The sequence below is a fragment of the Daphnia pulicaria genome, chromosome 6, assembly GCF_021234035.1.
Source record: "Daphnia pulicaria isolate SC F1-1A chromosome 6, SC_F0-13Bv2, whole genome shotgun sequence".
Classification (NCBI taxonomy): Eukaryota; Metazoa; Arthropoda; class Branchiopoda; order Diplostraca; family Daphniidae; genus Daphnia; species Daphnia pulicaria.
This window is the reverse complement of record NC_060918.1, coordinates 3,167,937-3,191,814: the sequence shown is the minus strand read 5'-3', so window position 1 is coordinate 3,191,814 and position 23,878 is coordinate 3,167,937. Positions and strand designations below refer to the sequence as shown.

At 41.9% G+C, this 23,878-nt stretch overlaps 4 protein-coding genes across 18 annotated transcripts; 2 read left to right on the top strand and 2 right to left on the bottom strand.

Annotated features, from left to right (window-relative positions):
• The first annotated feature begins 197 nt into the window (after positions 1–197).
• Positions 198–984, top strand: LOC124344572 (glutaredoxin-related protein 5, mitochondrial-like). Its single transcript, XM_046798162.1, has 2 exons — positions 198–680; positions 748–984. Exons 1-2 carry the CDS (start codon positions 413–415, stop codon positions 918–920), a joined length of 441 nt encoding a protein of 146 aa, XP_046654118.1. The 5' UTR covers positions 198–412; the 3' UTR covers positions 921–984.
• On the bottom strand, positions 874–6,986 carry LOC124344571. 3 transcript variants are annotated; one of them, XR_006919772.1, is made up of 4 exons: positions 3,227–3,347; positions 1,396–3,155; positions 1,091–1,312; positions 874–1,029 (listed from the first exon to the last, which is right to left on the bottom strand). XR_006919772.1 is itself a non-coding variant. In XM_046798161.1 (4 exons), the coding sequence occupies exons 2-4, from the start codon at positions 1,531–1,533 to the stop codon at positions 976–978; spliced, it is 414 nt and encodes a 137-aa protein (XP_046654117.1). In that variant the 5' UTR covers positions 6,627–6,986; the 3' UTR covers positions 874–975. The 3 variants fall into 3 exon arrangements, 2 of the variants coding, with proteins under 2 accessions (XP_046654117.1, XP_046654116.1); XM_046798161.1 differs by lacking the exon at positions 3,227–3,347 and adding an exon at positions 6,627–6,986 and having other exon boundaries at positions 1,396–1,533; XM_046798160.1 differs by lacking the exon at positions 3,227–3,347 and having other exon boundaries at positions 1,396–3,224.
• Positions 3,329–20,187, top strand: LOC124344566 (spectrin beta chain-like). 13 transcript variants are annotated; one of them, XM_046798144.1, is made up of 28 exons: positions 3,329–3,493; positions 6,103–6,354; positions 7,790–7,941; positions 8,011–8,184; positions 8,248–9,114; positions 9,185–9,448; positions 9,511–9,762; positions 9,828–10,107; positions 10,195–10,559; positions 10,628–11,722; positions 11,795–12,280; positions 12,351–13,007; positions 13,079–13,576; positions 13,642–13,971; positions 14,043–14,311; positions 14,385–14,523; positions 14,589–14,673; positions 14,744–14,835; positions 14,915–15,019; positions 15,541–16,419; positions 16,575–16,699; positions 16,767–16,843; positions 16,977–17,021; positions 17,601–17,696; positions 17,985–18,194; positions 18,448–18,599; positions 18,670–18,794; positions 18,880–20,187. In XM_046798144.1, the coding sequence occupies exons 2-28, from the start codon at positions 6,222–6,224 to the stop codon at positions 19,076–19,078; spliced, it is 8,151 nt and encodes a 2,716-aa protein (XP_046654100.1). In that variant the 5' UTR covers positions 3,329–3,493; positions 6,103–6,221; the 3' UTR covers positions 19,079–20,187. The 13 variants fall into 13 exon arrangements, with proteins under 13 accessions (XP_046654100.1, XP_046654104.1, XP_046654101.1 ...); XM_046798145.1 differs by lacking the exon at positions 3,329–3,493 and adding an exon at positions 6,008–6,024; XM_046798148.1 differs by lacking the exon at positions 15,541–16,419 and having other exon boundaries at positions 3,331–3,493.
• Positions 19,854–22,410, bottom strand: LOC124344570 (maspardin-like). Its single transcript, XM_046798159.1, has 8 exons — positions 22,217–22,410; positions 21,980–22,127; positions 21,829–21,921; positions 21,718–21,766; positions 21,394–21,465; positions 21,215–21,326; positions 20,958–21,156; positions 19,854–20,894 (listed from the first exon to the last, which is right to left on the bottom strand). Exons 1-8 carry the CDS (start codon positions 22,298–22,300, stop codon positions 20,791–20,793), a joined length of 861 nt encoding a protein of 286 aa, XP_046654115.1. The 5' UTR covers positions 22,301–22,410; the 3' UTR covers positions 19,854–20,790.
• Between the last annotated feature and the right edge of the window lie 1,468 nt (positions 22,411–23,878).

Sequence of the window (23,878 nt, the reverse complement as noted above, 5' to 3'; positions counted from 1 at the left end):
GTACTACACGAACATTGGTCATGCAATGATGTTCATGCTTGCCAATATGATAAACAAAAGGATAAGGAACCTTTTTTTAACTTTTTAAAATAATTTTATTTGCGTAGATTCATTACATCATACTAATTTTTCCAATTTTCCATTTTCTATTGCATTTTTTTTAAAACAGTAAATAACATTACATTATCTTGACTCCACTAGGGTGCCAATGGTGCCATCTAGTAGTCACAATCGAACTGCAAATCTTGCACGAAATGGGAATAGTAATTTACCGTAGTGGGACTCGGGGCCTTCAGGTATATTTTTGTACAAAATTTCGTCTGCATCCTTATAAGTTTTAAGTTTGATCTTACTTGGGCCCTTGAGCGTTTCATTCAGCTGTCCTAAATTCAATTAATCAATTTTCCGCAAGATGACTGGTGTCATGCAAAAGTGTTCTAAAGTCTTTCTTCAAGCGGCTGTGCTTAACAGGCCAATTTCAATAGCCTATCTTTGCACTGTGTCACCAAAAGATCAGTATGAACAGATGGTTAAGAAAAACAAAGTTGTTGTCTTCATGAAGGGGGTTCCTGAGCAGCCTATGTGCGGCTTTAGTAATGCTGTTGTTCAAATTTTCAGAATGCATGGAGTAACAAATTATGATGCTCACAATGTTTTGGCTGATGAGAGTATTCGTCAAGGTAATTTTGAACATTACTCGGTTTAAAAGAAATTGTAACCTAACATACATGTTTTCTTTTTTTTAAGGTATCAAGGAATTCACAAACTGGCCAACAATACCACAAATTTTCATTGGTGGTGAGTTTGTTGGTGGTTGTGATATTCTCTTACAAATGCACAAAAACGGGGAGTTAATAGAAGAACTACAAAAAGTTGGAATCCAATCAGCTTTACTTGAACAAGAAAAAAAGGAAGAATAATTTGAAATTATATGTTTTTTCATCAACTGTATTTCTCAGTCACAATACTAGTTTGTTATTCCCAGTTTTCCAAGTCGTTGGCTATAATTTTATTCAACTCGCTATCCAACTGTAAAAATATGAAGTGTGATTATAAGCAAAACTCTATGAACTTTGCAGATAACAAATACTTTGCGCTTTTGAGCTGGTAATTGAGACTCAATATTGCTCTCTCCAATGGGTTGTTTCTTCCATTCAATAAGTTGCTGTTGAATAACTTTCTCAGCCTCAGAGGAATTGTTAACATTAAGCAACTTGAGACAAGAAAGTTTCATTTCTTCATTAGTTGAGAAACGAATAACTTTAGCAAGGCTTTTGCTAACTAAGTTTGAAAGTTCTTCAGTGTTTTTGAGCTAGGTGTATGTCAAATTTTGAAGAAGGTAAACTTTAATGAAATCATTTTAATCACAGTATATGTTATAAAAATGTAACCTACATTCTTGGATATGTTTTTAACTGAATTTTCCATATTTAATTTTATGCAGAATTCTGTGAATTCAACACTATTTGGTATTTGCAGTTTGCAGACTAGGAGTTGACAGTTCAAGTAGATGAAAATGAACACATGAGTCATCTGCAAAATGACATTTTGATAAATTCCTTTGCCTGGGGTGAATTGTGAAATCATGGTGAAATGAATGAAGAATGATGTATTGATGTGCTCATAAGCCTATTTTTGTTCCTTTTGAAATGAAATCGTGTAGGATTTCTTTTTTTTATTCGAGAATCTTTTTCAGACTCCGAGAAAATGTGATTTTTATTTATTCCCCGATGTAATATTTGTGCTAACGTCAACAATAATATTGGTGTTCTCAAAGCCTTTTCGAGCTTAAGCCTTAAAGCAAAACCCAGAAAACAATATAAATTTCAATTGATATTATAATTTTTATTTTCTGGATAGATTATTGTAAGCTGCATTGAACTTTGCACAGAAAAAGCTCTTTTTTCAGTTGAAGTAACTAAATGGTCTTGGTTTTTATTTTTTAGTCAAAACCATGAGATTCCATGATGTATCTCGAAATGAAATTCTTCTTATGATGCATTTATTTATTAAGTTCAACTTGAACAACACAATCTGATCAAACATACTGCTCAACCTTTTTTAATCGGATGAACCTACAAAATCGGAAATGGACCCAGTTGGTAGCTCTCTCTCTCTACGCCTACGATGTTACAAACCGGCTCCGTTACGTCATCGGAGTATTGCAAACAGATACAGGATACAGTCATGGATCAATGGATTTTATAAACCTGTCTTCTGTAGACTTATTGTCCAAATTTGCTATCAAATGCTTTATCTTCCTAAATCCTTAAAATACTTTTGACGGAACACGCAGTCGCTACCGTTTAGCAATCTCTTAGTATTTCACACTTGTCCCTTGGTAATTGGAAAATAAATTAAGGTCAAGTTAATCAGCCAACCATTTCCCTCGAATTCGATCAATTTCAATTAATTCCACTGTTACTGATTCGAAACAAAAAATTCAATAAAGTCCTTAAAAATGTTGTGTACTTTAAGTTTATTGTATGATTGGAATTTTTTTTTTAAGAACTTTAAATTTTTTTTTTTTCGTTTGTTTTTCTTTCTAAATAAATACAAGCGATAACTTAACCATACCATGGCTGTTACAGCTATAATTTACCTTTCATTCATATTCATATACTACCGCACTTTATATGAGTACCGGAACCTTTCGCCATCTATCCATAGTTTTTCAAAGTACAACACATTATGACTCATCATCGATACCAAATGGCATCCAAACCACAAGGAAAAGTAGGAAACTAATCATTCCGTGGAATGCATGAAATACTAAACTATTTGATAACATTTGTATGTGAAGTTCAAAAGTTAATTATTGTCAGCATCAAAAACTGCTGAACCGTCAATGAAATACTTTTTCGTGTTTATCTTGTTGATGAATTTATTGTTTTCCTTTGACACGTGACGTCCAATGCAGCTGAAACATACGTTAAACAGTAAAGACGTATGCATTTTAAAAAATTTGAAATTTTATGCAATCTTAAAAAAAAGCGAGAAGTCATGAGAGTTAGTGCGATTAAAGCCGATTATTATTCGAAGCTGATAATTGTTTACTGATAAGCTTGCGCATATCTCCGGAAAAGTGATACATTTCCTGTTATGCATGTAAACAAGGGAAAAGCTACCAAAATAACACGGCGAATTCAATTAAACTGGAAGCAAAAGATAAGTCTGTCAAAAATTGATTGTCTTGTAAATAATTAAGAATAGAAAAACAAACAACCCTGTTGAGAATCGATGGATTAGACTGCGACTAGCGCCACTGCAGTCTGCTGTGGCAATACAAGGGCGAGGCTTGATTTTTTCTTCTTTTTGCCATTGCTTTTGGAGTTGGACAACTGTGGTGAACGGAGCTTGAGAGTGTTGTGTGGCCGCTCTGTGCTATCGGGAGCCCCTTTCCACCACAATATCCTGTATCTCGATGCGAATATAACGAAGAAGTTTCAATCATCTTTGAATAGGAGACAAGGATACGTGTCAATTTGATCAGGTGAGTGTTGCAAGCTGGATGGATAATTGTGTGCCAGTGATATCATGTCTTGTTGTGTTGGGTGTGTTATGTGTGCGTGCACGGGGACGCCGTTGTCTGTCCGAAAAACCCCAAAAGTTGGAAAGCCGGTGCCGCTTCGACGGCTCACCTCACCTCACACACAAAACCGGGGTCATTTTCGTCTCCTGACGCTGTTGGCATTTGAAAAGTTCTCGTTCATTTTAATATTCATGTCGTCACCGTGGCATCTCGAAAGAGTTGCAACCATGAAAGCTGATCAGCTGAAAGTTAGGCACTAGTAGTAGGAGGGGCTGGGCTTGGCTTTTCCTTTACAACAATAGAAAAATGTCGGTAAAAAAAGATGCCAGCTGAAAGAAAAACCCGTTTCAAGCAGATTGCTTGGTGATCTGTCAGGAATCATCAAAACAAAACAAGAAAGTAAAAGAAAAAAGGTTTTCTGGCCTTTTAGGTTTTCCAGTCGCTGCTAGTGTATTACAAGTGACCAACTCTCTGGCATTTTATATATTTTTTCAACTTCTTCTTTTTTTCCCAAATGTAAAAGAGAGAGGCAGCCGTGCGGACACATACCATTCAGAGAGCCCTGTCTATTTTAGTAACTGGCGGGATATATTCACTGCGTTCGGCACCCGAAATGTTGGCTTGCATCTCTTTCGGTCGCTTCTGCTTGCCTCAAACGTCACAAACCAGACGTTGGCCCACAACGCCCGCAGCCATAGGCTCTTCTTCTAAAGAGACGCTAGGGCGACGTCGTCGTCGGCTGACCGCGCCAAATAATAGCCCCCCCCCCCCCCTCCTTCCTTACCACTTCCGACCAAACATAAGAAACTCTTCCGTGCGGTTTTGTAGAAGCGCCGGTTTCGGGTCGAATGGCCGATGGCGTGTGCTTCATCTCTGTTTAGAAACAAAACCTGCTTCTCATCCCGTGTTTGATCAATATGAGAAACTCTGCCATTCGAAATTCCCGTTACCGAGGTAACCTGATCGTCGGTTCAAAAGAGAGGGAGGGGGGAGAGATGGACAGGTGACCCCTAAAAACAGGCTGCTATTTTCGTCCCGAGTTTTGTGTTTGAAACTAATTGGATTGTATGCAGGGAACCGGTTCAAGATTATATCGATTTCGTTTCTAACCCCATTCTTTTTACGATGATGACGTCACGTCATCTTTCAAAAGTATACTAGGAGATCTCAGCTTAGTGTATAGCTTGAAGCTTTCATTGTTGACGTACGGAAGCTTTCGAGTGAATGCACTCGAGTCGGGCGTCGCTACGAAAACTGGCAACGTGGAATAGAATAAAAGGGAGTGGGACCCCGATCAATAGACTCTTTTTCCCCCCTAGTATTTCCTCCTCCCACCGATGCCCCCTGTGTGACAATGTCTACTACTGGGTGAGCGTCGTCGCCGTCGTCTCCCTGACATGTTTGTTTGTTTCTGTTGCACGTGTTGATATGAGGAGGCCATGCCTAAGAGGCTGCTCGCCAAACGTGATCCTTGTCTTCTTGTACGAGTTGCGTGGATCGATCCCATTTGACAGAAATAGCTCGTTATGACAAGGTTGACGAAATCCTCCTACATTCGATTCGTTCTGGTAACCATCAACTTTATGAGTACGGGGGGGCCGTCATTCGATTTACGACGGCATTCACACCCACCAGCTTCGTTGTCCGTTTCCAGTCGATTGAGTGCTCATCGAGATATCTCGGCTGGACGATCGAGACAACAACGATATCTTGGATGTATTCTGATCACTATTAACTTTAACGACGTCGCAGATCAACGTTTTGATGCTTATCACCGATAAATCAATGGATTTGCTCCGTGTTGGTCGTCTTTTGATAAGGATTCCTTTCGTAAGGTTTCCTTTAGAACCAATTCGGGTTCAAGTTTCGGGACTTTTTTTTTAATTTTTTGTATCAAAAAGTAACGAAATTGAAATTACATTTTTCGTGCTGTTGTAAAGAATTGAAGAAAGAAAAAAAGGGAATTTTTATTTTTTCCAGTCAGTTTCCCGTCTAGTCTATAGCTTCGTCCGGTCGGAAGAAGCTCATTACATAGTGGGAACACTCCCTTGACGACTTGAAATACCCCAAAGTTTTTCGTACGATCGATGGCGAGAATGTGAGTGTTGTGAGCCAAGATATCGTCTGGAATCGGCGATGCGGTCATCACCCGAGTATATCTTCCACCTTCTGGGCATGTGGCCGACACAACAAAACCCGTCCCCGACTTTCTCTATTTGCATGGCAGAGAAGAGATGGCGTCTGGGTGCGGCTGTCTGGGGTTGGCCGGCTCTTAGATGGCAGCACCCATCATTCCCGGAACAAAACAATACAAAAACATTTGGGGTTTTCTATTTCACATTTTGGCTTTCCTGGCTCGCTTTTCCGTGGGCGTATCAAACTCTGCCAACATGCACATAGCACCGCAGCATTACTCCGTTTTGGTCGTCTGTGGGAATGAATGAAGATTTTCTCGTTTCCTCCCCTTGGCGTGTTCTGATTGATTCAATAGTGTACACTGGTACTTCCGTACTGGTCTGATGTTTATTTTTCTTTTAACCAATTTTGTTCTTTTTCTTTTTTTGTTCCAGTTGATTTCAGTAGGACGAGACGTCTCAGTTTTGATAGGGAAGTGGCTGTTTGAAGTCGAAACTAGAATCCCTCAACTACCCCAAATAAAGACGAAGCTGAAGAAGAAGAAAAGCGGAAAATGACGACGGATATTAGCGTCAGCGTCCGGTGGGACCCAGCGACGCAGCAGGAAGTCATTGACGACTACGACTATGATGGAGGCAACTCTTCATCGAGGCTCTTTGAACGATCTCGCATCAAAGCTCTTGCAGGTATTCTTTTTCTGTTTAAACAAAAAATCACGTGACCCACTTTCCAACCCTGTCCCATAAATCCGCAACAAACCGGATGGATCCGCCAGCAAACCGCCAGCAGCATTTGCACGGGCAGACGAAAAAGTGTACAACAAACAAACAAAACAAAAAAATGTCTTCCCTATTATGCACAGTCAGGTCTCTCTGGTCGTGACTCTGCGATCTATCGTACGTATAATGAACACTCGCCAATGAATATATCAGATAACACCGAAAAAATGGCACCATACCTGAAAATCGACGGGAGAGTTTGCTGGGGACGCGCGCCCGATCGTTTGGCTTGTTCAACAGTGAACTTTTGTGTGTGTGCGTCGTTTTTATTTTTTTTTTCGAAAACGACCAAACCCCAGATAACATAACGCGATAACGACAGCCGACACTGCTACCTAGTATTGCTGCGCAAGTATTTCAACAACAAAAAAAGGAAAGAAAAAATAGTTAAAAAAGAAATACTGTTTTTGGTGGTTTACGTTTGTCACGGGATGTTTTTATCGGAGGGCGTCAGATTCCGGCATACAATCGCCCTATTCCCCCCTCCGTTCAGGATGAGGGAGAATGAGAGAGAGAGTGTGAAATAATCATGCGTGCCCGCGTGCGGAAGTGCGGTAGGTTTCCATCAGTCAGATTTCTGGAAACCAGTCAGGCTGAAGCATCCCATCAAAGCAGTGACGGTTCTCCTCCCGTTCTTCTCACCGGTGTCGCAATTTTATTAGTCCCGCACCGATCGAGAGAAAGAGAGAGACGGGACTAAGAAAACAAATGGCCGACGACGTAACGCCAGATGTGGTGCGAGTGCGAGCCGGCAAAACGGCCGACAAGCGTCGGAGTTGGCATGTTGCTCGCGTAGCTGCCGACATTCAACGCTCACTGGCTGAACAAAGTCCTACGAGACAAGCAAGGTCCAGTTGGCATCCTAACGATGATTGGAGCTTGTCTTATCATCAAGGCTCGGGCTGGGCCACAACGGCCGATAGTGGCGTCAGTAGCGACCAGGTAGGACAGCAGCAGCAGCAGAAAGCCAGTTTCTCTATCGCTTCGTGGGCTGACCGTCCGGTTCCCAAGGAAATGGACGCCCTAGCCAATTATTCGTCGAAACAACCTGTGCACCAACAAAATAGTAGCTCCGATGAGGATAGCCAAAACGATCTTGTGCCTCCAGTTTTCATTGTTCCAGTGATTTTATCCACAACGGACCCACCTGATGTCCAAGTGCTCAACCAACACAAACGAATTGTCACCACTTTGGCTGACAATTACATTGACGTCGTCGTCAAAGAGTTGCGAGGTGCCACACCCTGCCGGGTTTTTTGTTTTTCCCGCGTCCCCCTCCTTTTCATGACCCGTCAATCATTTTTATTTTTCGAAAACTAATTCCTGAATTCTATTCCACTAGATGAACGTGAGAGTGTACAAAAGAAGACGTTCCAAAAATGGGTCAATTCTCATCTTGTACGCGTCGGAAATCGCATCGGAGATCTTTACACAGATCTCCGCGATGGCAAAATGCTTTTGAAACTACTAGAAGTTCTCTCTGGCGAACGTCTGGTATGTCTTATTATTAAAGTTTTTGGTCGACAAAATTTAATTTTTACGTTTCCTTTTGATGTTTTTTAGCCGCGTCCGACCAAAGGCAAAATGCGTATTCATTGCCTGGAGAACGTGGACAAGGCTCTGCAGTTCCTCCGAGATCAGCGTGTCCATTTGGAAAACATGGGCTCTCATGATATCGTGGACGGCAGTTCCCGTTTAACTCTTGGTCTTATCTGGACCATTATTCTTCGTTTCCAGGTATCTTAATTACTTTGCTAATGCCGTGGGAAAATTTTACTAAATCCCCTTCTTATCTACCAGATTCAAGACATTACAATTGAGGAGACAGATAATAACGAAACACGTTCGGCCAAGGACGCCCTTTTGCTCTGGTGTCAAATGAAAACCGCCGGTTATCAGAACGTCAACATTCGAAATTTCACGACTTCGTGGCGCGATGGTTTGGCTTTCAACGCCATTATTCACAAACACTGCCCGGAATTGGTCCAGTACGACAAACTCTCCAAATCCAACGCCATGTTTAACTTGAACAACGCCTTCAATGTGGCTGAACAAAAGCTCGGTCTCACCAAACTGCTCGACGCCGAAGACATTTACGTCGACCAGCCCGATGAGAAATCCATCATCACATACGTTGTCACCTACTATCACTATTTCTCCAAGTTAAAGCAAGAAACTGTCCAGGGAAAACGTATTGGCAAGGTTGTTGGTCTCGCCATGGAGAACGACCGCATGATCACCGAGTACGAGACTTTGACGAGTGACTTGCTTCGCTGGATCGAGTCGACAATCCAGTCGCTAAGCGAGCGTGACTTTGCCAACTCGCTGGCCGGTGTCCAGCAGCAGCTGTTGCAATTCAATAATTACCGCACGCTGGAGAAGCCGCCCAAGTTTGTGGAGAAGGGCAACTTGGAAGTGTTGCTCTTCACCCTTCAGTCAAAGATGAGGGCCAATAATCAGAAACCCTATTTCCCCAAAGAAGGCAAAATGATCTCTGATATTAACAAGGCGTGGGAGCGTCTGGAAAAGTCAGAGCACGAGCGTGAGCTCACTCTTCGCGAAGAACTCATCCGTCAAGAAAAGTTGGAGCAGTTGGCTGCCCGATTTGATCGCAAGGCCGGCATGAGAGAAACTTGGCTCAGTGAAAATCAACGTCTCGTCTCCCAGGTAATTGAACTTAATATATTGTTAATAATTAGGAATATACAACTCATAACGCCTAAATCTCTTCTTTAAGGACAACTTTGGATTCGACTTGGCCGCTGTTGAAGCTGCCGCTAAGAAACACGAGGCCATCGAGACCGACATTCTTGCCTATGAGGAACGTGTCCAGGCGGTTGTGGCTGTCGCACAGGAGTTGGAGGCAGAAAATTATCACGACATCGATCGCATCAACGCTCGTAAAGACAACGTTCTTCGCCTATGGCAGTATCTCCTAGAATTGCTCAGAGCAAGACGCATGCGTTTGGAACTTTCCCTTCAGCTGCAACAAAACTTCCAGGTTTGATCATCACGTCACGGAAATTCCATAACTGTTCAATCAATTTTATCGTGTTATGGCAGGAAATGCTTTATATCTTGGACTCGATGGAAGAATTGAAAGTCCGCCTGTTGTCGGAAGATTACGGTAAACATTTGATGGGCGTCGAAGACCTGCTTCAAAAGCACGCCCTGGTCGAAGCAGACATCAACGTCTTGGGAGAACGCGTTAAAATGGTAGTCCAGCACTCGCAACGCTTCTTGGAGACTGAAGCTACTGGTGGATTTGGTCCGTGCGATCCCGCCATTATTGTCGATCGCGTCCAACAGCTCGAGGTAATGATATACGTGACAAAATTTGCCAAAAATATTTTGATTAATGCAACGGTTGTTTATGTCAGGATGCCTACGCTGAACTGGTTAAACTGGCCGTGGAGCGCCGTGCTCGCTTGGAAGAAAGCCGCAAACTTTGGCAATTTTACTGGGACATGGCTGACGAAGAAAACTGGATCAAGGAAAAAGAACACATTTTGTCGACTGGCGATATTGGGCATGATTTGACTACCATTCACCTGCTCATCTCGAAACACAAGGCTCTAGAAGAGGACATTGCCAGCCATGAGCCGGCCCTCTATTCGGTAGTCAACGTTGGCGAAGAGCTTATTCAGCAGGAGCATTTCGGTACGTATTTTCCTAACTCGCATTTAATGTGACTTGTCGAAATTACTATGAGAACTTAATGTCACATTCTTGTTAAACGCAATTTAGGCTCGGAAAAGATCCAAGAGCGCATTACCGAGATGGTAGAGATGTGGAATCACTTATGCGAAACGGCCGCCTACAGACGCAAGCGATTGGAGGAAGCCGTCAGCTACCACCAGTTCTTTACCGATGCCGATGATGTTGACACTTGGATGCTGGATGTTTTGCGACTGGTTTCCAGTGAAGATGTTGGCCGCGATGAAGCCAACGTCCAGTCTCTACTTAAAAAACACAAGGACGTTACAGAGGAACTTAAGAATTACGCCTCCACAATCGATGCTCTTAAAGAGCAGTCTGAACAACTCGGCGAGCAGGATCGTACTTCACCCGAAGTCGTCGAACGTTTGGCTAGCATCGAGCGTCGCTACAGGGTAAATTCAATTTTAAAAATAACACTTATTAACCAGTTAATGTAATAAAATTGTTATATTCTATTCAGGAATTGATGGAATTGGCTAAACTGCGCAAACAACGTTTGTTAGATGCCCTTTCACTGTACAAGCTGTTCTCAGAAGCTGACGGAGTTGAACAATGGATTGGTGAGAAAGAACGCATGTTGGAGACAATGGTTCCGGCCAAGGACATTGAAGATGTCGAAGTCATGCGTCATCGCTACGACGGTTTCGATCGTGAGATGAACGCCAATGCTTCCCGTGTGGCAGTTGTCAATCAACTGGCCCGCCAATTGCTTCACGTTGAACATCCGAATTCGGAAGATATTGTGGCTCGCCAAAATCAGCTCAACGCCCGCTGGGCCGAGTTGCGTGATCGAGCGGAAGCCAAGAGAGATGAACTTCAATCAGCCCATGGTGTCCAGACGTTCCACATCGAATGTCGCGAAACCATCTTGTGGATTGAAGACAAGATCCGCATTCTCCAATCCACCGACAGTTTGGAAATGGATTTGACTGGCATCATGACATTGCAGCGTCGCCTGTCCGGCATGGAACGCGACCTAGCCGCTATCCAGGCTAAATTGGACTCTCTTGATAAGGAAGCCGAGAAGATCGGCGTAGAACATCCCGAAGAAGAAGAGGTTATCCACGAACGCCTGGGACAAATCCGCTCAGTTTGGGAGAACTTGACTCAGATGTTGAAAGAGCGCGATGCTAAATTGGAAGAGGCTGGTGATCTGCACCGCTTCTTGCGCGACTTGGATCACTTCCAGGCGTGGTTGACCAAGACCCAGACAGATGTAGCCTCCGAGGATATCCCTGCTTCCCTCGCAGAAGCCGAGAAATTGTTGAGTCAACATCAAGGTATCCGCGAGGAGATTGATAACTACACCGATGATTATTCACGTATGATGGATTACGGTGAGCGCATCACTGCCGAAGAGACGACATCGGACGACCCGCAATACATGTTCTTGCGAGAGCGACTCAAGGCCCTGCGTGACGGCTGGGAGGAATTGCATCAAATGTGGGAGAACCGCCAGCAATTGCTCTCTCAGTCCCTCAACCTGCAAATGTTCTTGCGAGATGCCAAACAAGCGGAAGTTCTTCTCGCTCACCAAGAACACGTTCTCTCCAAGGTATTGAAATTGACCCCGATTATTTGTACGGGATGTATATCTCACGTCTTTTTGTATCTTGTGTTTCTATAGGATGAAATGCCAGCCAATTTGGAACAAGCAGAGAATGCCATTAAGCGCCACGAAGCATTCCTTACCACAATGGACGCCAACGACGATAAGGTCAACAACGTAATCCAGTTTGCTCAGCGTTTGGAAGACGAGGGCCACTTTGCAGCCGACAAGGCCCAACGAAAAGCAGAAAACATTAGTGAACGTCGCGAGGCTAACCGCCAGAGAGCCGTTCAACTTATGGAGAAGCTGCGTGACGCCCTCCAACTTCAACAGTTCTTGCAAGACTGCGAAGAGCTTTCCGAATGGATCCAAGAAAAGAACATAATTGCCCAGGACGAGACTTATCGCAGCGCTAAAACAGTTCACTCCAAGTGGACTCGTCACCAGGCTTTTGAGGCTGAAATAGCTTCAAACAAAGACCGACTCTACCATATCCAGCAGGCTGGGGAGCAATTGATTACTGAAAAGCCAGAAATTATTTCAACCATTGATCCGCGTATCCAGGTATTTACTTGAAAAACTATTAAAACAATTTCAATTTCACTCTAAACGATTTTTTAAAATGTAATTTCAGGAATTGAGTCACCAGTTTGATGACCTCGAGAGGACAACACGCGAAAAGGGTGAACGCTTATTCGACGCTAATAGGCAAGTCCTTTACGAGCAAACCTGCGATGACATCGATACCTGGATGTCTGACCTGGAGAAACAGATGGTGACTGGAGGCACTGGCGAGGACTTGGCCTCTGTCAACATCTTGATGCAGAAGCAGCAGATGATTGAAACGCAGATGGCAATCAAAGCCCAGCAAGTGTCTGAATTGGGCGCACAGGCCGAGTATTTGGAGCGCATGACGCCCGAGAAGGTGGAAGACATTCAACAGAAGAAGGAAGCTGTCGAAAGAAGATTCGATGAGCTGAAAGCACCACTGGTCAGACGCCAACGCGATTTGGAAAAGAAGAAGGAAGCATACCAATTCCGTCGCGACGTCGAGGACGAGAAGCTCTGGATCTCAGATAAAATGCCGTTGGCCACTGCCAGCGACAATGGCAATTCACTCTTCAACGTCAACGTCTTGAAAAAGAAGAACCAGTCACTGAGAACAGAAATCGACAACCATGAACAGCGCATTCACTTGGTATGCAACAACGGACAGAAATTGATCGACGAAGATCACGCCGATTCTGAAGAGTTCTCCAACCTCATCGAAGAATTGCTCGATACTTGGCAGGTACGTGAACTGGAACAAATTTGATTTTTTCGTTTTTTTGTTTGTTATTAACAATTTTACCTCGTTTCCAGACACTGAAAGACGCCATGGATAATCGACGAGCCAAACTGTTGGCTTCTGAACGTGCCCAGCAGTACTTTTTCGATGCCAGTGAGGCCGAGTCATGGATGAGCGAACAGGAACTGTACATGATGGTGGAAGATCGCGGAAAAGATGAAATTTCAGCCCAGAACTTGATGAAGAAACATCAAACTTTGGAACTGGCCGTGGAAGACTACGCCGAGACCATCCGCTCTCTTGGAGAGACATCCACCCAGCTTATCGCTGAAGGACATCCAGACAGTGACCAGATTGCCGTTCGACAAGCCCAGGTTGACAAATTGTACGCTGGTCTTCGCGATCTGGCTCAAGAACGCCGTGCCAAGTTGGAAGAAGCTTTGCAGCTCTTTATGCTTAGCCGCGAAGTCGACGATCTCCGCCAATGGATCGCTGATCGTGAAGTCGTTGCCGGCTCTCACGAACTCGGTCAGGATTACGATCACGTCACACTTCTCTGGGAACGCTTCAAGGTAATGCAATATCAATATCGTCCATTTTTGGAACTGTTTCTATTTTATCTTTTGTTATTCGCCAGGAATTTGCCCGAGACACTGAAACGATCGGCACTGAACGAGTGGCAGCCGTCAACGAGATCGCTGATCAGCTGATGGGTGCCCGTCACTCTGACGCCGCTACTATCGCCGAATGGAAGGATGATCTGAACGAAGCCTGGGCTGATCTCCTGGAATTGATTGATACGAGAACGCAAATGTTGGCTGCCTCACGCGAACTGCACAAGTTCTTCCATGATTGCAAAGACGTGCTGGGCCGCATCGTCGAGAAACAAAACACACTTTCTGATGAGTTGGGAAGAGATGCAGGATCCGTGTCCGCACTCCAGAGAAAACACCAGAATTTCATCCAGGTAAATTGAGTAAACTGGATTGGTTTTGCCCATTGAGCACATTCCTAAAATCTATCGATTCATCTTTTCAGGATCTTCAGACGTTACAGAGTCAAGTCCAGGGTGTCCAGGAAGATTCACAGCGACTCCAAACAGCTTACGCCGGAGACAAAGCTCGTGAAATCACTGGTCGTGAAGGTGAAGTTGTCAATGCCTGGCTACAGTTGCAAGCCTTATGCGAAGGCCGACGCCAGAAATTAGCCGACACCGGAGACCTCTTCCGATTCTTCTCCATGGTACGCACTCTTGTTTTGTGGATCGAAGACCTCATCCGACAGATGAACACAACAGAAAAACCACGGTAAAATCTTTTTCACTTCATTTATGGAATTAAATTGATTTATTTATTTTCGTTTTCCTTTTTTCCTTTATAGCGATGTGAGCGGTGTTGAACTATTGATGAACAATCACCAGAGTCTCAAGGCTGAAATCGACGCAAGAGGAGACAATTTTTCAGCCTGCATTGCTCTTGGCAAAGAACTTTTATCCAGAGGGCACTATGCCACCAACGAGGTTATTAATCCGCATTGATGAAATCTTTATTCGTTTTATTTATAATTATATTTCTCTTATCGTAGATCAAAGAGAAACTTGTAGCCCTCACCAACCAACGCAACTCCATGTTACATCGATGGGAGGAACGTTGGGAACACCTCCAGCTCAGTGCGTTTTCAATGCGTTGTACAAATTTATGAACGGCACTTATTTTAGCCTTTCCCTGTTGTTATTCTAGTTTTGGAAGTCTACCAATTCGCCCGCGACGCCGCCGTTGCTGAAGGATGGTTGATGGCGCAAGAATCCTACCTGATGAGTCATGAATTAGGAGTAAGCTAAGAGATTGCATCATCGTGAGTCACGGAATCTAATTTCTTTTTCACTTGTTTTGGCATATTTTCAATTGCAGCACACCATAGACGAAGTAGAAAATTTGATAAAGAAACACGAGGCGTTTGAAAAGTCTGCTGCTGCCCAAGAAGAACGTTTTGCTGCCCTAGAAAGATTGACAACGGTAAGAGGAAATTCTGTTCAGTGCTTCGAGCCTTACTGGATTCAAATGATCAACAAAATTAGTTTACATTTTTGTCACAAAAGTAGCTAGACATTGCTTGACGGCCTGTGGCTTTGGTTTCATTCTCTTTTCTATGAGAACATCTTAGACTGTCCGGTAGAATTTCTTTCTGTCATCCACTTGTTTGATTACGAGATCTTTCTTTCTTTCTTTCTTTTTTTGTCTTTTGGTGCCTTTTTTCTCTATTTTGTCATCTTTGTTATCGCTTTGTCAATCTGCTACACACACAAGCTGGAGCTTAGGGAACAAGAGAAACTTTTGGGCGAAGACGGCGAAGCCTACGACCAACATTTCGATGGGTACAATCGACCCGAAGACACGGTAGCTTTTTCCACCTTTTCCACCCGCTTTCTTGTCCAGCCAGCATGCTTCCTGCTCTTCTTATGCACGTGGTTGTTTTTTATGTTGTTAGTGGTGGTTGTGGTGTTATCCTTGGTTGCCTTGTGTCCCCTTCACTGTAGATGGAATGGAGTTTGCATGGTGATGGTGTTCGCGCTCGTTCTCGTGAGTGGGTCGTGAATCGTCCTAGTTGGCATCCCGGTTACTTTCATCCTACATCCTTTGTTGTGGATTCGCCATACAGAAATTTACTTCGCTCTATTAGTGACCAAACACCTAGTCCAACTTGCATCAAGGAACTCTTCGACGAGTCAGCATCCAACAAGGAAGATGACCGCCTTTTCATTTCTAACAATTCCTCCGCCTCCTCGTCTCCCCATTTATCCCGCCTTTCTCATTCCACCTGCGTTTCGGACTCGTCCGTCTCTTCATCTGACGCCTCGGCTTCCGGCGACAAATTAAAAAAGCGCCGTAAATACTTGAAAAAGAGGAGCATTAAACGACGGAACACGAGTCAGTCCTTCAAAAGCCCCCAAGAAGGATGCAGTGGCAAAGCAGAATCGCCCAGTGCTGTCTATTGCGAAGAATGGATTTTCAGTAACGCCAACCACCAGCCAGATTTAAGCAAACGACTTACTTTTGCTGGATTGAGTGACTTTGAGCAAAAGAAAGTTTCTGATTCCCTTGAATTGAGAAGAAAAAGCCTTGAAAATGACCTGTCCAAGAGTCCTAAGAAGAATTCGAGTTGGTTAAATATCTGGCAAAATATATTGCGAATCAGTCCGAAAGCAAAAAGTAAACCCCAAGAACCAGTCAACATTGAAATTCGTCCAATGGTCGGCCGAGTCTCTGCTCTACCTTCCATTTCTGAAGGCGGCTTGTCCGAAACCCAATCCGCCCATTCCACTCCTTCCGTAACACAATTTTCTGTAGCCCTTTCCTCTGCTTCTGGTAGTGTAACTGCATGTAACGCACAATCTTCTAACACTACTAATCACAAGGTATGTTTTATGGTGGTGGTGATCTCCTTTTCGTTTATCTGCCCTAAATTTTTAATCCTGTTTGTGGTTTTGACTCATCATAAAACCTCTCAGCTGAGGGTTTTGATCACTCAGTTGATTGTTTCACTCTAAAATGATTCCATATTTTATTGCAGTACGAATTGAAAGAATTGAAACGACGTCAAGAAGACGATGAACGACAAAGGGCAGAAGAATTGGCTGCTCAACAAGCTGCTCTGGCCGCACTTCATTCTCCACCCGAAGGATCACATCACGACCAGTATGTCAAATCTGTCCATTTTGTCGCCTCATCCATTCTCATATTCTTGTTTCTTTTTTATTTCTAGAACTGACGGAGACACGTCGCCATCCGAGCCTATATCTGGCAGTACCGATAAGGATCCCACAACAGAAGCCACCGAAGGTAAAATCTTGTTTGATTTTCTCAATGCACATGAGCTCGGTGATTGTGACAGCTTTTACACAAATCCAATTTGGGATTTTTTTTCTTTTCTCTTTAATTCTTTTGCCGCGCAAAAACCTTTGACAACTCAAAGGGAGAGCTTCACCTAAAGCTGAACAAGCTATTAAACCGGTGCCAGGTAAGAGCCGTACTAAACAAAAACAAAAAAAAAGAATAGCTTTCCCTTCTCCGAACCGTCCATTCCACTGGGCTTTGATCGCGCTATGAAAATTATGTTAAAGGTTTTTTTTTATTTTTTTGGTTTTTTTGCCCCCGTTTTTTTGCGTTTAAGTTCGGATATTTCCGTAGCTTTCCGCATCAGCTTTGCGATTTCTCTTGTCTACGTGACCCAGTCGTGGTGGTGGTTGGTTGGTGTACGCGATTCGTGGTGGCGGCATCTGTTGAATATAAAATAGCTTTGATTTGCAGTAATTTCTATTCAGAGGAGCTAACGTCTACAACTCTCTGTAAATCCGGTAAGTGGTGGTGGGATGTAGCCTCTGCATGACTAACCTTTCTATTTTTGCCCTTGGCTTGACTTAACTGTAGTTCTGTTACACACTTAATTTTCAATGTTTGCGTGGATCTGTAATTTTTCGTGTTCGTTTCCCTTATAGCCCTTCAGTTAATTCTGTTTACCCGGTTTACCTGTATTGGTAGACCACATAGTATATCAAATTGTTTTTCTTTTTTTGGATGGAATTGGGTGACATTCCAGTGCATGCCAAAGTTGAAGCAACTTCTTCGCCTTCCTATTCTGCTTCTGGACAGACCGTACCAGTTTCACCTAGTAGCCCAGGAGCTTCGTCGACAAGTAATGACGCAAGATTCTTTTGGTTTCTAATAAGCTAGTGGTTTGGTATTATCTTATTAGGCATGACTTTTTTTTTTTTTTCTTTTGATCCTCATTTTGATTGGTGAATGATGAAACTTATTTTTTAAAAGTTGGGTTATCATTAGCCATTATTTAAACGTCGAATGAACTTGTGTTGTCTGTAGAATACGATTTAGATGCCTTAAGCCAAAAAAAAGTCATTTCCTGTTGAAAGGTAAGATTATTCATGTGTTGTCCGTTTGCTATTTGTGTGCCGTACGCCTGTAGCCGCATCGTCAACGGGTCGTTCGGCCAGGCCGTCAGATACGTCCCGTACGCCTACAACCACCACCAGTCCGCCAAAAGGCAAAGGATCTCGATCACGTTCCAAGTCCCCCTTCCGCTCCTTCCGCTGGAAAAAATCATCGAAAAGCCAGCTTCCGTCTGGCGTTGGAAGCGTTTCAGATGACGAAGCTGCTGCTTGCGATGATGAAGAAGGTTGTATTTGCGACCAATCATCTAAAAAAAGCAATCTTTCGATCCTTCACGGTTTCTTGTCATAATATTGGCCTTGTAAGACGATCACCGTGGGCTGCCCCTTTCTGGGCGAGTTATGAAAACGAATATTGTCGTCAATCTTAACCGCTTCTTCTCCATTTCATTTTCTTCGTCTATCGTTGGCTTTGATGTTGTCGACTGCGTTTGGTCAAAAACACATTTTAATAATGACAATCATTAATAATTCCAATAGAGCGCCGCAGTTCTGTAGCTGGTGGAGACGACGTGTATGAGGGTACGGTTACCCGCAAACACGAATGGGAATCGACTACTAAGAAAGCATCCAGCCGATCTTGGGACAAGGTCTATTTGACTCTGCGCCAAGGAGATTTGGCTGTCTACAAAGTAATAACATAACTCTTTTTTCTTTTTACTTTGAAGAGCCTCAACTAAATGTTGTTATCTTTTGAAACAGGATCAAAAGACTGCTAGGGGTACTCCCGAAGCTCATTATCGCAACGAAAGTCCGTTGGACATTCGCACGGCTGTTGCTGAAGTGGCTGCTGATTACACTAAGAAGAGACACGTCTTCCGTCTCAAGTAAGAAAAAGAAGGGAAAACAAAAGAAAATGCGAGTCAGTTTTGCTAATCAATATTATTTTTATTTTTTTTTCAAACATTTTAGGTTATCCAACGGTGGCGAGTATCTATTCCAGGCTAAGGATGACGAAGAAATGAATGGATGGGTCACCAAGCTCCAGGCTTCTACTACCGCCGCAGTCGAGAGTGCGAGCGCAGGATCCTCACGAGCTCAGACGATGCCGGCACAGGCAACAAAAGATGAGCCCAAGAAACGAAGTTTTTTCACACTAAAGAAGAAATAATCAAGAACCATCCAGCAAATATACCCCCCCTCCCAATTTATGTCAAAACAAATGAAGAAGAAGAAAAAAAAAGAAATTGAGGGAAGTTTTCTTTCCCATCCAATCATTTTCTCCCCTCGCTTTCTATATATGGGAAGATGTAGTAGATCGATTTTACCACCAACTTTCTATTTTGTTTCTTATTGAGGCAGACGGTCCCTTTTTTGTCCCCTTATAATGCCACGCCAGGTGCTCTCCGCTTTTTTTTTGTTTCGTACACGGAATAGTGGTTCGATTTCCAAGTTGAATTAAGGATAGAACGGATGAAGGGAAAATTAGCCTGGAAACAATACGCTTCGCAACGTACAGGCTTACATGGGTGGCGGGCTTCTCTCTCTCTTTCTCTCTCTCTTTTTTGTCTTTTTTTTTCCTCCTGGATTATGACCGCTTTTCATCTGTGTCTTCTATCCTATCTGGACGCATCGTAAACCATGGGAAGCCAAACTGTTCCTCAAATGTCAACACTGCCATTGAAAGAGAACGTCTGTCACCGACCGGTACTAAAATCGCTAAAGAAAAACTTCTTCTTCCCACCCACAACATACGAGTTGATTCCCTGTATTTTGAAATTTCATCTTTAAAACAAAACAAAAAAATAATAATAACATTTGAGATTTCCACCGTCTTCTAGCAACTAGATCACACATATGACACTAAGAAAGAACAAGGCTTTTGATCCTTTTGACAGCATATTTGTCAGTGGAACTTCATTTTGATTTCTTTTTTTCCTTGGCAGTAGTTTATTGTGTGCTGATATTGAGGTCTATTCAATCCCGCCTAGATGATATAATATAACACCCAACTTTCTCCTCACTGTGTGCTTGTCATTTTAACGCTTTATAGTAACACTGTTACGACGATTTTCATGTCAAAGGCATTTTTTCTTTCAAAAACAAACCGGCATATACAGTTATGATTCCCCACAGCTGAACTTTCGGAGTTTTTTTTTCACATTCTTGAGTTATTTTACCTTCATTATAATCTGGTTCTTTTATGTTCTAGAGTTGATCGTCTCCCATGTATATCTGTACTGCTGTAATCCTCAAAATATATCAGTTTTCACATCTTGAGCGCGCAGTTTGCCAAACCGTAATTTTCGCTTTTTAAAAATCAAGAAAACAAGTAAGAAATTATTGTTTTATTTCGTACACAGCAGTCAGATAATATTATTGCGACGTCAACACAACTAAACTTAACTGAAACGTGTATAAAGCCGACGAGTTTTCGCAAAAATAATTGGGGGTTTCCTCACCCGTTCTGATTATTCAGTCATCACAATTGGATACAAGGCAAAACATGGAATTCCGAGGGATATTGGTAGAGCAATAGCTTGCCATACTTAACCGAGTTCGTAATAACAGACAATCAATAAAGAAAAGTCCCTTGAAAATCAAACAAAAAAGGGGAGGATAAAACATTATAGCCTGCTTACCTAACAGATGCCCAGTCAAACAATTACACTGTCGTCGGGGCTTACGATTCTAAGAGTTTTTTCAAGACACGACAAATTTCAAAATATTAGATCATTTAAAGGTTTGGCGATAAAAGAAAGGCAACATTTGGGAGCAATGGGAATGCAGTATTTTGCAATATACGTTCAAAGTTGCATCTACTTAGTATGACTGAGATGTGACGAAATTCAGGTTCACGTAAAACGTACTGGAAGTTACAACTTAATCTTTGAAAGTATTGCCACCGCGCGTTCTCTCAAATCGAAGAAGATGAACTTGAAGATGTAGATTAACTTCGTCGCAACGACTAAGGTAAGGGAAATTGCCTTAAAAGAAAAGAACAGGTTTTTAATCACAGGCAGGGTCACAGAAATTTGGGAGAAAATTACCTCCGTTCTTAAGGTGAGCCATGCTGGCATGAGGATAACTCCTGTACATATCCTCACATACAGGTGAGGCGATAGCGCAGTCATCGAAGACATCAATTATGGTAACGCAATATTGTTGCAACTTATCGACGTGGACGTAACTACTGCCACAATTCAGTGTTAGCCTAGAAGCTAACTCCGCTTGCGATAGACTTTCCAGCTATAAATAAAACAAATTTAGTGTTTCCACAACCAAAATAAACTATAACTTTATCTACCCTTTCCACCATAAAATCAACCGAATCTGCAACGACAGATTCCATCATTTTCTCGCTACCGAAGTTCCCCATAACCATTTTTTTCAAAACCATAGAGGGTAACATCCACAAGCTGAAAGCAATGAAATTTTAATATGTGATTTAAGAGGGGAATGGTTAAGTAGAATATCTTTACTTACAAGGGAGCTGAATCACCATACTGGAAAACAGATGTATCAGTGAAGGAATTACAAAGTACTAATGAGAGTACCCTGAAATTTTGAAATATTACAGATGTAATCAATGAAACATTTAATTTAATGTACAATTTAAGAAAAAATGTTTATATAGATAAACTTTTAAATACAGTTTTTTTTTAAATTTAAATGTGCATGGTTTAGTAGAAGGGTGTTCCTCAGTATGAGAGCATCTCTCATATGAACAACACTCTTTCTTTGTCTTTTACATATATAACAAGTCAACCATGAACTGAAAAATTAAGGGAAGCTACAAAACATTTTTACCTTGGACAACGGTGAGTATACTCAGCAAACTTTTGGGCTAGAAACCCCCCTGTAATAAATTAAAACTAGAATTATTTTATCATCTGTTAGATAAAACATGATTATACATACCTAATGATGCTCCAAATAGATGAACTTGATCTAACTGCAGGAAGTCTAACAACTTACGGAAGCCTTCACACCATTCATTGATGCTCCAGTAGACTTCAGAATAACAACAAAGATATAGAATGATATTACAGAATTAAGAATCAGATAATACCAGGGTAGCTGAGGGAGATGACTCTGTATCCTTTGGCACTCAGACCAAGAACTTGCTGGAAAAATGTGTCAGCAGTTCCACTAACTGGGGGTAAACATATAAGTGGAGTTCTGACAGTTTTTGGTCCACCATCGTATATTGTCCACACCTGAGGTAAATAAAAACAAATCGAACAAAAGGCCCAAATAAAAAAAAAAATTGTTTAAAGGCAATTTTTTAAACCGGTAAGGTAACCACCTTTTCAGAATCATCTAAAACAATTTTGCGACAGGGAATATTGCTTCGAAAAGAGAGATATTCTAAACTGGTGTCTGTTTCCATGTTTGTTTCGGGACGAAGGAAGGCAGAAGACTGTCAGAAACCCGGAATGTTGCTTTATACCTGCCTTTACGGGTTTCGTCTGCTAATAATCAACTCGACAAAAATAATTACCGAAAAATTTTTTCATATGACATAAACATATCTGTCCATCTGTGTTACCATTTTACGCTACTTTCACACATCAGTAAAATTTACCGGCATAGTAAATAAGACAAAGATTTGTGTTTGATTTATTTTCTTCGTAGAAAGGCATTGATAACATATGAACGATAAATAACTATAAAAGCGAAATAAATAAAATTGTTAAATCCTTAAAAAAAACAGTGTTTCAGACCACACACAAAAACGATGACGTCAGAGTGCGATTTTTTTTCTGTGAGGGTGTTTTACCCTTTTGGCCTTTTCCTTCATGTTCGCATGCATGCGAGACGATACATGTATCATTGCTTCCTACACTTTGTTCGTTGTAATCAATTTGGAATTTGCAAGGCCCCCGCCCCCCCCCCCCCCCCCTTCAGAATTGAAGAATCTCCGCTCCCTTTTATCTTTTACCGTGACGTAATCACGTAATCTATTTCCAATTTTACATATTCTTAGTTATTCACAATAATCGATGAATCGAGTTTAACTGGTTCGAATATTCATAACTACAACAGTACATTTTTTTGTGTAAGTATCTTAGAAATCGGATAACACTTGATTGACTATCCGCATAAATAAAAATCACGCACATGTCGCATCTGAATATTCTTTTTTTCTCTTTTTATCGCTTTTTATGAAATCAAAACTTCGAGTTTCTTACATTATTTGCTTTGTATTGAACCATCCCATTTGCAGGCCGAAACAAGTTTATACTATAGAGTTATTTGAAGGCTTATTTCCGTGCGACGTTTGAGCCGGACGTATCGGATTAACAATGTAGTACGAGGGGGGAATTGGGGACAACCCAATTTACTAATTACTCGGCTTTGGAAGACCAACTGGATTATATTACTTACATCATCCAGCTACTTATGTCTAATTATCAAATAGGCCTGTGCTTTTTTTCCTTTGAAGAACTCGCAATTAGATGCATTATTTTAATGCCTTGTATGAAATTACAAATGAGTTTCAAATAGTAAATCACATGTAGGCCTATGCAATAAAGTGGTTCTATATTTTTAGTGTGCTACTTAAACATTTTCTCGAGTTTCAGTTCGTTACTCATTTAAGATATTTGAATTATACACAATATGAATTATCTATCTAAATCAAAAAATTTATTCAACTGCATCACTACAACTGCAGTTGAAAGAGATAAGACCTATCACGATAATACCCAGTTAGTATTCAACGACAAAAGTTATGGTAATTCGTTGACAATTGCCAAAACTACATTTAGTTTATCAAATTATGTCGTCACCAGCTTATTAGTTCCGCTACAGCTTTAAGCAATCGAAGCAATCTCACAGAAAAAATTCTTTGATTTACCCGTGGCATGCCCAAATGTTCAGAATTTTAGTTAGAAAGTTTGACCATTATACTCGGATTAGTCTCCAATAAATAAAGATTTGAACTATTAGACAGACGCATAAACAC